Consider the following 12,591-nt stretch of genomic DNA (forward strand, 5'->3'; position numbering starts at 1 on the left):
ATGAGTTGTTGAATGAACTACATGGAGCAGTGTATTTTTCAAAGATCAATATGCAATCTAGATATCATAAAATTTGGGTTCGAGAAGAAGACGTGCCAAAAACAACATTTCGATGCCACTATGGTCTCTTTGAATTTATGGTAATGCCATTTGGGCTAACCAACGCCCCCGCTACCTTCCAATCTTGCATGAACAATATCTTCAACAAGCAGTTAAGGAAGTTTTTGTTGGTATTCTTTGACGACCTTCTCATCTACAGTAAGACATGGGATGATCATTTGGGACATTTGGATCAAATTTTGAGCATCATGCAAGAACAGTGTCTTTATGCCAAGGCATCAAAGTGCAAGTTCGGGTTGACGAAAATTCTTTATTTGGGACATATGATTAGCGCAACAAGGGTACAAGTTCATCAAGAGAAGATCTAAGAAATAGTGGATTGGCCTACACCTAAAACCTTGACAGAATTATGAGGGTTATTGGGGATTTGCAACTACTATTGACAGTTCGTTAAAGGTTTCTCCCAGTTAAGTGCATCTTTGACAGTCTTAACTAAGAAGGGAGCATTCAGGTGGACAAAGGACTTTGACAGGGTGTTTAACAAGCTCAAGGAAATAATGAGCTCATGTCCAACACTGACTCTTCTCGACTTTGGTCAACTGTTCATATTAGAGTGCGATGCGGTAGGAGAAGGAATAGGGGCCGTCCTAATGCAAAAGGGCCACCCTATCGCATTTGAAAGTTGGAAGTTGGAAGATATTGAAAGACTTTGCTCCATATATGACAAGGAGACGCTGGCTATCATGCACACGTTGGCAAAATTCAGACAATATTTGGTGGGTAATAGGTTCGTAGTCGGGACATACCACAATAGCCTGCGTCATTTCCTAAGACAAAGGGACCTGAATGAACGACAACATAAATGGGTAAGCAAAATCCAAGCTTATGATTTTCACATTGAGTATGTGAAAAGGAAGAAGAACATTGTGGCCGATGCACTTTCCAGGAAACCAGTAGCATGCACCCTCATGGAACTCAAAGAGGACTAGAAGGCACACCTCTTTGTAGAATATACCAAGAACGAGTTTGCTTGTGCACTAAAGAATAGGAGGCCCTTTGCGCACGAAAATAGGAGGCCTATGTGCAAGGAAAAAGGGCCAGACAGAGGGCCAGGAAGTAAGAGTAGGAGATCAGGTGTTTGCAGGGTGAGTCTGAGGTAGTTCAGTGAGAGAACAAGGTTGTTCTCGGTGTGACAGATTGCCTTGTAAGAGATTCAATTGCTCAAGCTCTATCAATAAAATACTACAAACAAAGAAGCATGCTTTCCCAGTTGGGTTCCTGAGAAAAAATAATTGTGTAAATATGTGTGTTGTGTTTTTATCTCTGCATTTTATTCCACTGCTTATCAGTTAAGAAATTCTTTATCTTGGTGAAAGAAAATTTGGTTTAAGTATTGGTTTCCTAGTTGTTTGTTATTGACCGAGTACTTGTAGAGTTTCATGGAAATTTAACATACCACCCCCCTTGCAGAGGGGGGGCTGCCGCCCCCCTGTTGTGCCTGGTGCAACATAACAACACCTGCAACTAGTCATACAAAGAATATAACACATACCCAACATGTGTTACAATGATTATAGTTAACTAGGTCACAAATTGACCTAAAAGATAACTATCTCAATGATAAAACATAACAATAAGGCTCTTTTTAACCCACATGTGTGAATAAAAAGGCCTTTAAAGGTGACATCATCATCTGAAAGTGAATATCTCCAACAAAAAATGCCATGAATGGGTCAAAAGAGTGCTCCTCGCTCAAAAGGCCATCTCCTCATTAAGAAGGCGTCCAATCATCAAGCAAAACACTCCTCATCAACATGTCATCATCAACCATGTCCACATCATCACTCCAAACCACATGAAGGGGACGTCACAATGTTAGGGCATGTCATCATCATCTTGGGTAGCGTACCATTCTCTTTAGAGGGGTCTCAAGTCATCATCATTATCAAATCAGCTCAACAACAAGGCAACGTTCAAGAAGGTACAATTCCAACTTGGGGGCATCTTGCTATCTCTGGAGTACATCATTTCTCTACATAATGTCCTGGTACAAATGCGCAACATTTCAGGCTCTAGACGGAGAGGAAAAAGTCATCCTCAATGTTGGATACAACCCAAGGTCAACTAATCCGTAAACAATCGTGGATATTCCCATTGGATAATTCGTCACAATAGATTTGATAAAATATATTCAAATATCTGAAATGTACATTATGAGGGTTTATTTCTCCTTAGATTTCTAAATCTATTAATTATTGTCTATTGCGTATGCACGCAAATTATAATTATGTAGAAAATAGAGAACAACAAAATAAAATTCACAAAACCACAAATAAACACAAGATATAACTTGGGAAATCCTTTTGGGAGAAAACCCACCTGGAAGGTGAGGCTGCTCTACTCTTTCCTTGAATGGAAAATGGATGCAAGTACAAAGAAGTGGGGCTTGTGGGCGGTGGGTTGGTATAATGCACAAATCCTCTATGTTTGCTCACTTCCTATCCATTCTTGGCTACTTTGCTCATCTATATGGAACAAAATGCACTCGATTCGAATAAAACCCCTTTCCTTTCTAGTGGCCCGTTGATAACACACCTTGATAGCCCACTAGTGGTTAAGTTTGACTCCATCTCTTAACTAGAGTTACAATATTGACTCTTCTAGATTCCTCTTCATCATGATCGTGTGGCTAGCCCCTTTTTCCTTGAATAATGGGCGTGCTGACATGGCATCCTTTTGAATTATGGTGGTCGAAATAAGAAGGTCACCTTCCGAGTGGCATAACTTTTGCATATAGACTCTTATTGAGGAGATTCTTGCACTGTTGGAAAGGTACTTGTGTGTAGAAGAGTACAAATAGGTGCAATGCTTAAGGGGCAAAGTTTTACCCCCCAGCAAACGTTGTTTGAGGCCTCAAACTTCTCCTCGAAGGTTTCAGACCCCAATTTGCCAAATTGGGCCCTACAGGTAAAAATGGTCCGATGAGCTAATCCCTCCAGTTTTTCCACTTTGAAAGCATCGAGATGGACGACAAACAATATAATGATTTAATCTTGATCATTACTGCTCCTCAAAAGGTGGTCAACATTCTAGCTTTTGTGCATAATGGTCATCAAATAGGGTTGGATGTCCTCTCAATTCCTCAAGGGATGGCAGTTGTAATTGGGAGTAGGCATCTGAAACATACCCTCAAAATCAAGTGAGACCATCATCATAGGTAAAATAACTATAAGAGTATCATAGTGTGGGCCATATCTAATGCAAAAGACATCGAAATACTTCACACATGCATCATCTTCAAATGTCTTCCTAGCTTATGATTTGTAAATAAGTTACCATACTTAGATATGGGAGGGTTATCAAAAGGCCCTATTAGGTGCTTCCAACCCAAAGGAGAGGAACAATTCTTATCCATCAATTAGCAGGCGCAAGTGGTTAGTGATATGGTAGGGGTTTACTTCATGGAGGATGCCACAATCTTTGTTAGCTATGAAGTTCCATCATCCTTGAGCATTATGATGTAAAGATGGAGCAATGATGGGACTTGAGTTATCCCTTTTCTTGACATATTTTTACCAGCCCTCTTGGGTGCTTTTTTCTTCACTGATATTTTTTGTTGTTGCATAGTTTGTGTTACAAGCTTTTATTTATGCATCATTGACCCCTTAAGATGAAGCAGTTCATTGTTGATCAGGGTTGGGATATTTCAAAGTTCCTTTAATTTTGATAGTTCATGAATTAGCTAGGAATTGGGTGAGGGCTAATGAGGGAGGTGGAGCTCATGCTTATCATTATTGCTCATGCTTTTTCTTTTCTTTCTGTTGCATCAACCTCTTAGGGCAAAGTTTTCGAGCTCCTACTCAAGGATGTGAAAAACAGGGAAACGACATTGGTGACAAATAACAATCAATCCAAATATGGGACATGGATAAAAAAGAAAGATGGAAAGTGTTAAGTATGGATTATAATGGACACATAACTTCAATTAGTGCCTCCTATTTGTGCCCCGTTTTCAAAAACGGTCGGCTCGGAACCGACTCGGTCGAGTTGGTCCAAGCTAGACCCTCCAACTGTGACCCGACCTAGGAAACGGTTCGACCGACCGGGTTAATACTGAGCCGGCCGGGTTGTTTAACAACTCGGCCAACACGGTATTAACCTGGCCGGCTCGACTGAGTCGGTATTAACTCGGCTGGGTTGGAAACAACGGCCCAATAACCCGTAAAAACAACGATTTTTTTAAATGATTCTTTTGGGGGACTCCAAACCATTTTTTTTTGTTTATTTTGTCTTTGGGGTCCATTCCCCTCTCCTAAACCCTATTTAACCCACCCAACCCCTCTCATTTCCTCACAGCCATCTCATGCATTTGAGTGAGAATTTCAGTGAGAGTTTGTGAGGAGTTGTTGAGTTTGTTTTTGGAGCAGCAGTGAGGAGTCTTGGGCAAGCATTGTAGCTAGAGTGAGGAGCTTCTTGGGAAGCCATTTGGAGCAGCGTTTGCCATTGAGGAATTGGTTTCTTGGAGCAAACTTGAGGAGGCAGTTTGTGCCTGGAGGTATTTTTTTTCACTTGTAAAAATATGTTTTTGCTTATTAAATTTTATGTGCAAATCTGGAAATTGAAAAGAGTGTTTTTTGTGAAAGAAATGAACATTGAATCAATGCTTTTTTGTTTTGTTTTCATTTTCAGATTTTTTGCTTTCATTTCCAAGTCAAAAAATGGCACCTAGAGTGAAAGATGCTGCTTGGGCATATGTTGAAATGGTTGATAGTCAAATGCATTGCAAATTTTGCCATAGGAAAATTAAGGAAGGTCCTGGGGGCATTAATAGGTTGAAACAACACTTGGTGGGGATTAGAGGCCAAATTACTCCATGTACCTCACCAAAAATTGGGGAGATTAGGAAGGATTTGTTAGCCAGCTTTGAGAAGTTTAAAGAAGATAAGGCTAGGCAAAAAGAGTTAGAGGCTGAAATTGGGAGGAAGAGGAATATACAAAAAATGCTGGCTACCAACCCCCATTTTGATTTTGAGGGTTCTTCCTCTATCCCTTGTACTGATGCATCCAACCCCTTCCGATATGTTCCTCCCTCTTTTGAGTCTATTCAAGAAAAGGGAAAGGGTAAAATGAAAAAGGGTGATATGAATATCAAAAGTTATTTCACTCCCTCCTCTCCATCAGATGCACATGGTCCTCAAGCTAGTAGAAGTCATATGCAACCCACTTTAGATGACCATTGGAAGAAAGAATTGAGGGAGACTGCTTGTGATTACATAGCTAGATGGTGGTATGATGCTGATATCCCCTTCAATGCTTCCCGTTCACCATATTATGAGCCTATGTTTGATGCCATACATTCTGCTGGAAAAGGCTTCAAAGGCCCTAATATGCATGAGCTAAGGGGGTATCGTTTGTAGAAAGAAATTGCTTCCATTAATGAGTATTTGAAAGATTTCAAGGACTCATGGGTAAGAACAGGATGTACCATCATGTCAGATGGATGGATTGATCAAAAAAGCCATACCATCTTAAATTTTCTTATCTTCCGCCCATAGGGAACCATGTTTCTAAAATCAGTTGATGCATTTGATAAGGTAAAAGATGGACAATTGTTGTTTCAACTATTGGATGAGGTTGTTGAGGAGGTGGGGGTGGCTAATGTTGTTCAAGTCATCACAGATAATGCCTCTAACTATGTTCTTGCTGGTAAACTGTTAGAGGAAAAACAACCATCTTTTGGACCCCATGTGCTGCACATTGCATAGACCTCATGCTTAAGTATATTGGCAAATTAGATTGGGTCAAAAACACTGTAAATCATGCCAAAAGCATAACAAAATTTATCTACAATCATTCATGGATTTTGAGCCTGATGAGGAAACACACAGGGGGCAGGGATATTATTAGGCCTGCCATCACTAGATTTGCTACTCATTTTTTGACATTGCAATCTATGCTTTCACAACATAGAAACTTGCAAAAGATTTTTTCCAGTGAAGAATGGAATCAAAGCCAGTGGTCTCACAAACTAGAAGGCAAAGAATTGAAAAAGAAAGTTAATGAAGAAATATTTTGGAGAAAGGCAACAAAGATTGTGAAGCTTGCTGAGCCACTGGTTAAGGTGTTGCGGTTGGTGGATGGGGAAAGATTGGCTATGGGCTTCATTTATGAGGCTATGGATCAAGCAAAGGAGCAAATAAAGAGGGCATACAAGGATAAAGTGGCTAAGTATGGGCCCATTTGGGCAATCATTGATGAAAGATGGAACAATCAACTCCATCGCCCTATACATGTAGCTGGGTATTTTTTGAACCCACGGTATCATTATAAAGCTAAGGCGACAAGAGCTTTGAAGGGGGAGGTTAGAGATGGATTGATTGACTGCATTGATCGCATGATCCCATTGGAGTGTGATCAGCTGGAGATACACCGACAGGTCACAACCTTCAGCACTGCCTCAGGTACCTTTGGGAAGAACCTAGCAAAGATTGCAAGGGAAGCAGATGAGCCAGGTAAACAAAAATTTCAATTTTCAAATTCTTAATACTTATTTTGTTAAATCGTTTATAATTTGAAAGTTGGATATAATTTATAATTTCGTTGAGCTAACTCATTACACTCCTATGTTTTTTGCAGCGCATTGGTGGGAGGCTTTTGGTAGCCATTGTCCTGAATTGCAGAAGTTTGCAATTCGTATTTTGAGTCAAACTTGCAGTGCTACTGGGTGTGAGCGCAATTGGTTTGTCTTTGAGAGGATTCACACAAACAAGAGAAACTGTTTGGATCAAAAACAATTAAATGATCTAGTTTATGTCCAATACAAGCTTCGACTCGGGCGCAACCAATTGCTGAACAAAAGACATGATTCAGATCCCATTGTGTTGGAAGACATTGATCCAACATCAGATTGGGTAGTGGAGAGTCATCCCGTAGAGTTTGCTTCTGATGAGGATATGGATTATGAATTACAAATGATAGCATCACTCGAACATAATGTTCAGTTGAATGCAGATCGTGATCCTCTTGTACCAGCCTCAGCCTCATAGCCAGCAAGTCCTCCAGTTGCAAGCGCTTCCTTTGCTCAGCCACGACAGAAGCGCATATCTCGTCTATCTCAACTTGCAGCTGCTGCACATCCTGCTAGTGCTACCACTTCTACAGTTGCAGTTGGAGATGATGATGAGGAGGAGCCATGGGCCCCCCTGTCTGACTCTGATCCAGAGATTGATTCAGATGATCTCAGCTCCTCTAGCAGTAGCCAGTAGTACTAGTCACAGTTTACTTTTGTTGTAGAGGCCATTTCTAGCCTCCTTGGTTATGTGTTTTTGTTTTGATCTCTATATCATGATCATGCATGTATTGTATAGTGCACTGGGTGCCATTTTGATATAATGGATATATTCATGAGCCTACTTTGATCATATGTTGTCTTCTATCTATATTCTAATGCTGTGTGTTTGGAAACATGAATGAAAATCTTTAAAATTATGTTTTTTTATAAAAAAAATAAATATTTAATGTATTTTTTACAACGACTGAGTCATTGAAATCGAGCCAACAACCAAGTCGGAGTCGGAGTTGACCCTCGGCCAAGTCGGAGTTTTAAAACATTGCGTTGAATGCCTCTGCTGAAAGAAACATAGGCAAATCCTAGTCTTGAATCATTGCCTTGGTAGCTCCTATGATGGATTGGTTCTTTCTCTTCGCAACCCTATGTTGTTGAGGTTTCTATTAGACTGTCTTCTCCCTCTTGATCCTTCTCTCACATAAATCTTGGAAGTCATTGGATGTGTACTCTCCCCCATTATTCGACCTTAAGAATTTGATCCTCTTCTTTGTCTCATTCTCTAGCTATAAAGCCTTGAACTCATAGAACCTACTGAAGACGTCATCCTTGGTCTTCATGAAGAAGATCCAAGTTTTCTTGTAAAGGTCAGCTATGAATATGACATAGTATAGTGGCCGCTATATTGATGCCACTGACATTGGTCCACACACATTTGAATGAACAGGGTCCATGATTCGCTTGGACATGTTCTCGCTGCTTGGAAAAGAAACCTTGGCATTCTTGCCAAGTGCATACCCTTTGCACACACCCTGTTGGTCAGTTTTGAACTTCGGAAGACTAGTGACAATCTCCCTTAGAATCAACAACGTCTTGTAGTGCAAGTGTCCCATCCGCTTGCGCCACAACTCACACATATTTCACTGCTGTGTACCAAGGCTTATACTGGCTTCCCCTGCAACTTGTAAAGACTGTTCTTTCTAATCCCAATGACCCCTGTTGAGTCAGGATTTGCTCCCTCTAGGCATGAGTATTTGTCCTTTTTGAAACATCACAACAGAGTTCTTTTTGAAAGTGTATCCAACCTCATAGATCTTCATGTGGAGAAAGTAGAATTTCATATCCTATTCAAAATTTGACGAACTTAACAGTTTTCAGAATTTCATTATTATTTTAATTAGATTCTATCATGTATGAGGGTATGGAATCAAGAACACCAAGCCCTTTATGTACCTCAATGTTAGTGAATTTGCTTGTTGGATTCCTTTGTCATGGCCTTAGCAAAAATGTACCCTTCACTCAAAACAAAATCATTGATCGGGCATGCTAGGCTTTTTGTAGCATATATTAAAGCTTGGATGAAGTAGCTTCATCAAAATTCGGTGGTGTTGGCTGATGTCTCTAGAGGATTGGGGTAGAGGCAAAGGGTGATACTAATGATGAGGATCTCAATATAAGTGACGGTGGAACATTTCGTCATTTATATTTGTCATTTAAATGTTCTTGCTCATTTATTCATAATGATTTCTTCCCAAGTTTCAATATAATGTGCTATATGTATGTTTTGTCATTTAAATGTTTTTGGTCATTTATTCATAATGATTTCTTTCCAAGTTTCAATATATATATATCATGTTTTTCCCTTTCCAATTTTTTTGGGGGTTATCATGCAACTTAGATTTTTTAAGACAGGTTTTTGCGATAATCACATCAAAATTCATTGGTCAAGATCGCTGAAAACCTGTCTTAAAAAACTTGATATGGATCACAGAAGCCTTAATTCCATAGCAACTTAGATTCTTAAGCCTTGCCTTGAGTCTATGACAGGAGTAGAGGAGATAAGCACACCCTGCTAAAAGTCAGGACAACCTCATTAATAGAATTTTAAGTCACCAGTTAGCAGTTTATATATTCGAACAAAACTGACCCAAGTTGATGGCTTGTTAGTTTAATTCTGGACTCAAATGCAATTTTTGTTGAACTGGCCTGCCTTACGTATTTTTGATTTGTTCTAGAGTTTTGTTAGACCTGAATAACATTGACTGCTAGTTATTGGAAAACGTATCAGCATACATTCTTAAGCCGTGCCTTGAGTTTGTTAGAGTAGGGGTGATAAGCACACCCTGCTAAGAGTCAGGGGACAACCTCATACTAAGAATTTTATATCACCAGTTAGCACAGTCCACATATTCAAGCAAAACTGACCCCAGTTCACGGGTTGTTAGTTTAATTCTGGATTCAATGCAACTTTTATTGCACTGGGCTTCCTGATGCTTTTTTGATTCTAGAATCTTGTTAGACCTGAATTTTGGAACAAACATGTTATATATTGTCAGCAAAATGGAATCTACTAAAACATAGCAATAAGGAAACTAATGCAAATTGTCCCACTAAACAAATTTTGTTTGTTCTACCCATTTTGGTAATGGGTTTTTAGCATGAGTTTGGAACATGATGGGCATGCTTTGCTAAAATTTTAGGGATAATAATTGTTTGTTTCTAGAATAATCTTCTCATGATATAGCAATTTAAATAGCTTCTCTAAAACAGTCATAGTGTGCGTGCTTGTATTCATGCAGGTTGGGTTGCGCCTGTTGTTGAGTCCTGTTGTTTCTAATGTTGTAGTTCGAACAGCATGGTGAGTTTTGACAGTATATACTCCAACCTAGAAATGTTTAACTATATCATATTTATACATGGTGACTACTTTCATTAAATGCTCTTAGAGTATAGTGTCGTTTACATTGTCATTTTACAATGTGTACATCATTGATTTCCTGTGGTTTATCAATGAAGAATATATGCTATAGTGTGAACTTGCTTTGGTATATGTTTCACAATCTTAACATTGATGTTTTAAGTATTTATGTGTCAAAGAGTGCAATATCAAAAGAAAAGGAAATCAGAGGTGATATGAATGTCCATTTTTTTCTTTCAAAATATCATGCTATGTTGAACAAGTTTCTGGAATGTGGGAAAGCCCGGAACATGGGTACCAGTATCTGGTACAGCATGAAGGATCACCTAAATTTGCAGGGAATGATGGGTTGGGAGCAAAACTATTATATGTTTGTAATGAATATAAAAATAAATAAATATTATTTAATAATGATTGATATGTGATAATTAGTAATAATGAAAGGTCATGTATCTTCTAAACGGCATGACTCTTAATGAAGGGGCACTCCCGTCTAGGTATATATATGAGACCCTCATTTGGAAATCATATCATATCAATTCTCTGATACATTATTCAATATATATTTTATCCTCCATAGGTTTCTTTATTGTTTTCCAAGTATTTTGGGTACTTTTATAGTGAGCCATATTTGATTATCACATTTGGTATCAGAGCCTTGTTTTTTTATCTCTGCATTTGGCCACACTCTTATTAGAGCTACACTGATCCAACAGTTGGCCATATAAGTGGTCAGGGTTTTATCTGATTTTGGTCTTTGACCACCACTGTCTTTTGGCAATTAAAAATATAATAAATCAGAATTATATTGAAGAAAGACTACTCCTCTACCAATTAAAATAAAAATTCTCATTAAGTTCACCATTGTAAAAAGGCCCCATTTGCAAAAAGTTTAAAAATAATAAAAAATAAGTGCGTAGACCTAGTTGCAAAATAATAAAAAATAAGTGCGTAGACCTAGGATAACTAAACAATTATGTTTTTGTGTTGGTTTTGTAGCCTCGGAAGGTCTTCTACATTGGTTTGGTATCCTAGCATGTAGAAGATATTTGATTGCCTCTTTAGGTGCTTGCTTGGTGGAATAAGTGATTTTTGTTAGGATATTCCGACACATAGGAAATAGTTAAGTACAACTTGGTCTAGTATAGAGTTAGGTAAAGTGTGTTTCTTTACCTTGTACATTTTGTAACTTACAATCCGACGGTCATGATATGTAGTGATCCGACGGTTCATTCTCTCCTCGGTATTACCGACACTTGATCCGTGGCTTAACACCCGATTGGTCCATGATTTCTATTTAAAGCGCATGGAGGGTCATTTGTAGGGTAATCCGTCTATGAGAGAAGCGTATGTAAATTTTCATTCTTTTATTAATAAATTGCCTGAAGTGGCCGCGTTGGCTCAGGCCGTGGACTGTTTCCCTCTTTGAGGGTTTTAACCACGTCAAAATACTGGTGTATTGATCTGTGATCTGTTTGTGAGCGGTGTCCTTTGGTGTTCTGTCTGAGGAACTTACCCTGTAAATTCCTACACTTTTATGATTTCTTTCCTAAGTTTGACTTGGGAAAAGTACAATAATTAATCTAATTAATTATTGTTGACTATTAGGTCAAAGTTCTAGGGATAAATAATAAAATTATTTAAGTGACTAGGATATAATCTCAACTGTTGATTTCAAGTAAGAGTCTAGACTTAGGATTTAATTTTAGCCATTGATCACTTAAGAGATTAGGGTTAAGAATTTTGGCTTAACGAAATTATAAAATAAGTCTAAGGGAGAGGTGAAGATACATTATGTTGATGAAGTGATTTTCTTGAGAGCGAGAGGCTTGATTAGATTGAAGAAAAGTGAAGAGAATTGCAACAGGGAATTTCAGGAGAAAATTTCAGGGAAGTTGAAATCAGGAAAGAGAGCAGTTAAGTCAACTAAAGAAGAAGGCTGAATTATTGGAGGAGGCCTGAAATATCTAGAGGCTGAATTACTCAAGCTTGTATGGGCCGTGTTATTGACCATCTGTGGGTGATATCCATAGGAGAAATTTTTCTCCTAGATGGTCCTCAACCCGTAGCCAACAACCCCTTACAACCACCAGATAGCTTGATGTGCCAACATCTTTGCCACCTGAGCCAATAATTATGATTCCTCGCTCACTTGTTATGATCGCATGTTTGAAGGTGGGTCTTCTAAACCCGAAGGTATGGCATTTCATTATGTAGTTGGATACTTTGGTTTACTTATCATGGACACTTTTGGGCATGGATTGGTGGGGGGATTCGACGAAAAGAATGGTCTTGGTTTGTACTGCTATCTCGTCTATGCATGCTTGGTGGTTTACCTTGTATCATAGCCCCGTGGGATCTCTTTTATTGGCTCCTAGCTTTAGGAGTGCCACTACATGGGAAATCCCAATTTTGGTTGTGTGGTCCCACTTCCCGACACCATATACATCACTCCCCTCCGCTCATTATAAACCCATTTCATATATTTCCTCTCCAGGTCTACATTTGTCCATTGGGTCCACAAGGAGTTAGCTTCCCTCTCCCCTTG

At 38.9% G+C, this 12,591-nt stretch overlaps 1 protein-coding gene across 1 annotated transcript in view; it reads left to right on the forward strand.

Annotated features, from left to right (window-relative positions):
- The window catches only part of HVA22K (HVA22-like protein K), a 268,589-nt gene that overhangs the window by 71,136 nt on the left and 184,862 nt on the right, over nt 1-12,591 (forward strand). The window contains exon 2 of the mRNA XM_089383627.1: nt 9,925-9,983. Within this exon, the coding sequence (XP_089239753.1) occupies nt 9,925-9,983 (59 nt within the window). The remainder of the gene's footprint in view (nt 1-9,924; nt 9,984-12,591) is intronic.

The sequence above is a fragment of the Pinus tabuliformis genome, chromosome Q (assembly GCF_031772625.1).
Source record: "Pinus tabuliformis cultivar Carrire ecotype Pingquan chromosome Q, CPIR1, whole genome shotgun sequence".
NCBI lineage: Eukaryota > Viridiplantae > Streptophyta > Pinopsida > Pinales > Pinaceae > Pinus > Pinus tabuliformis.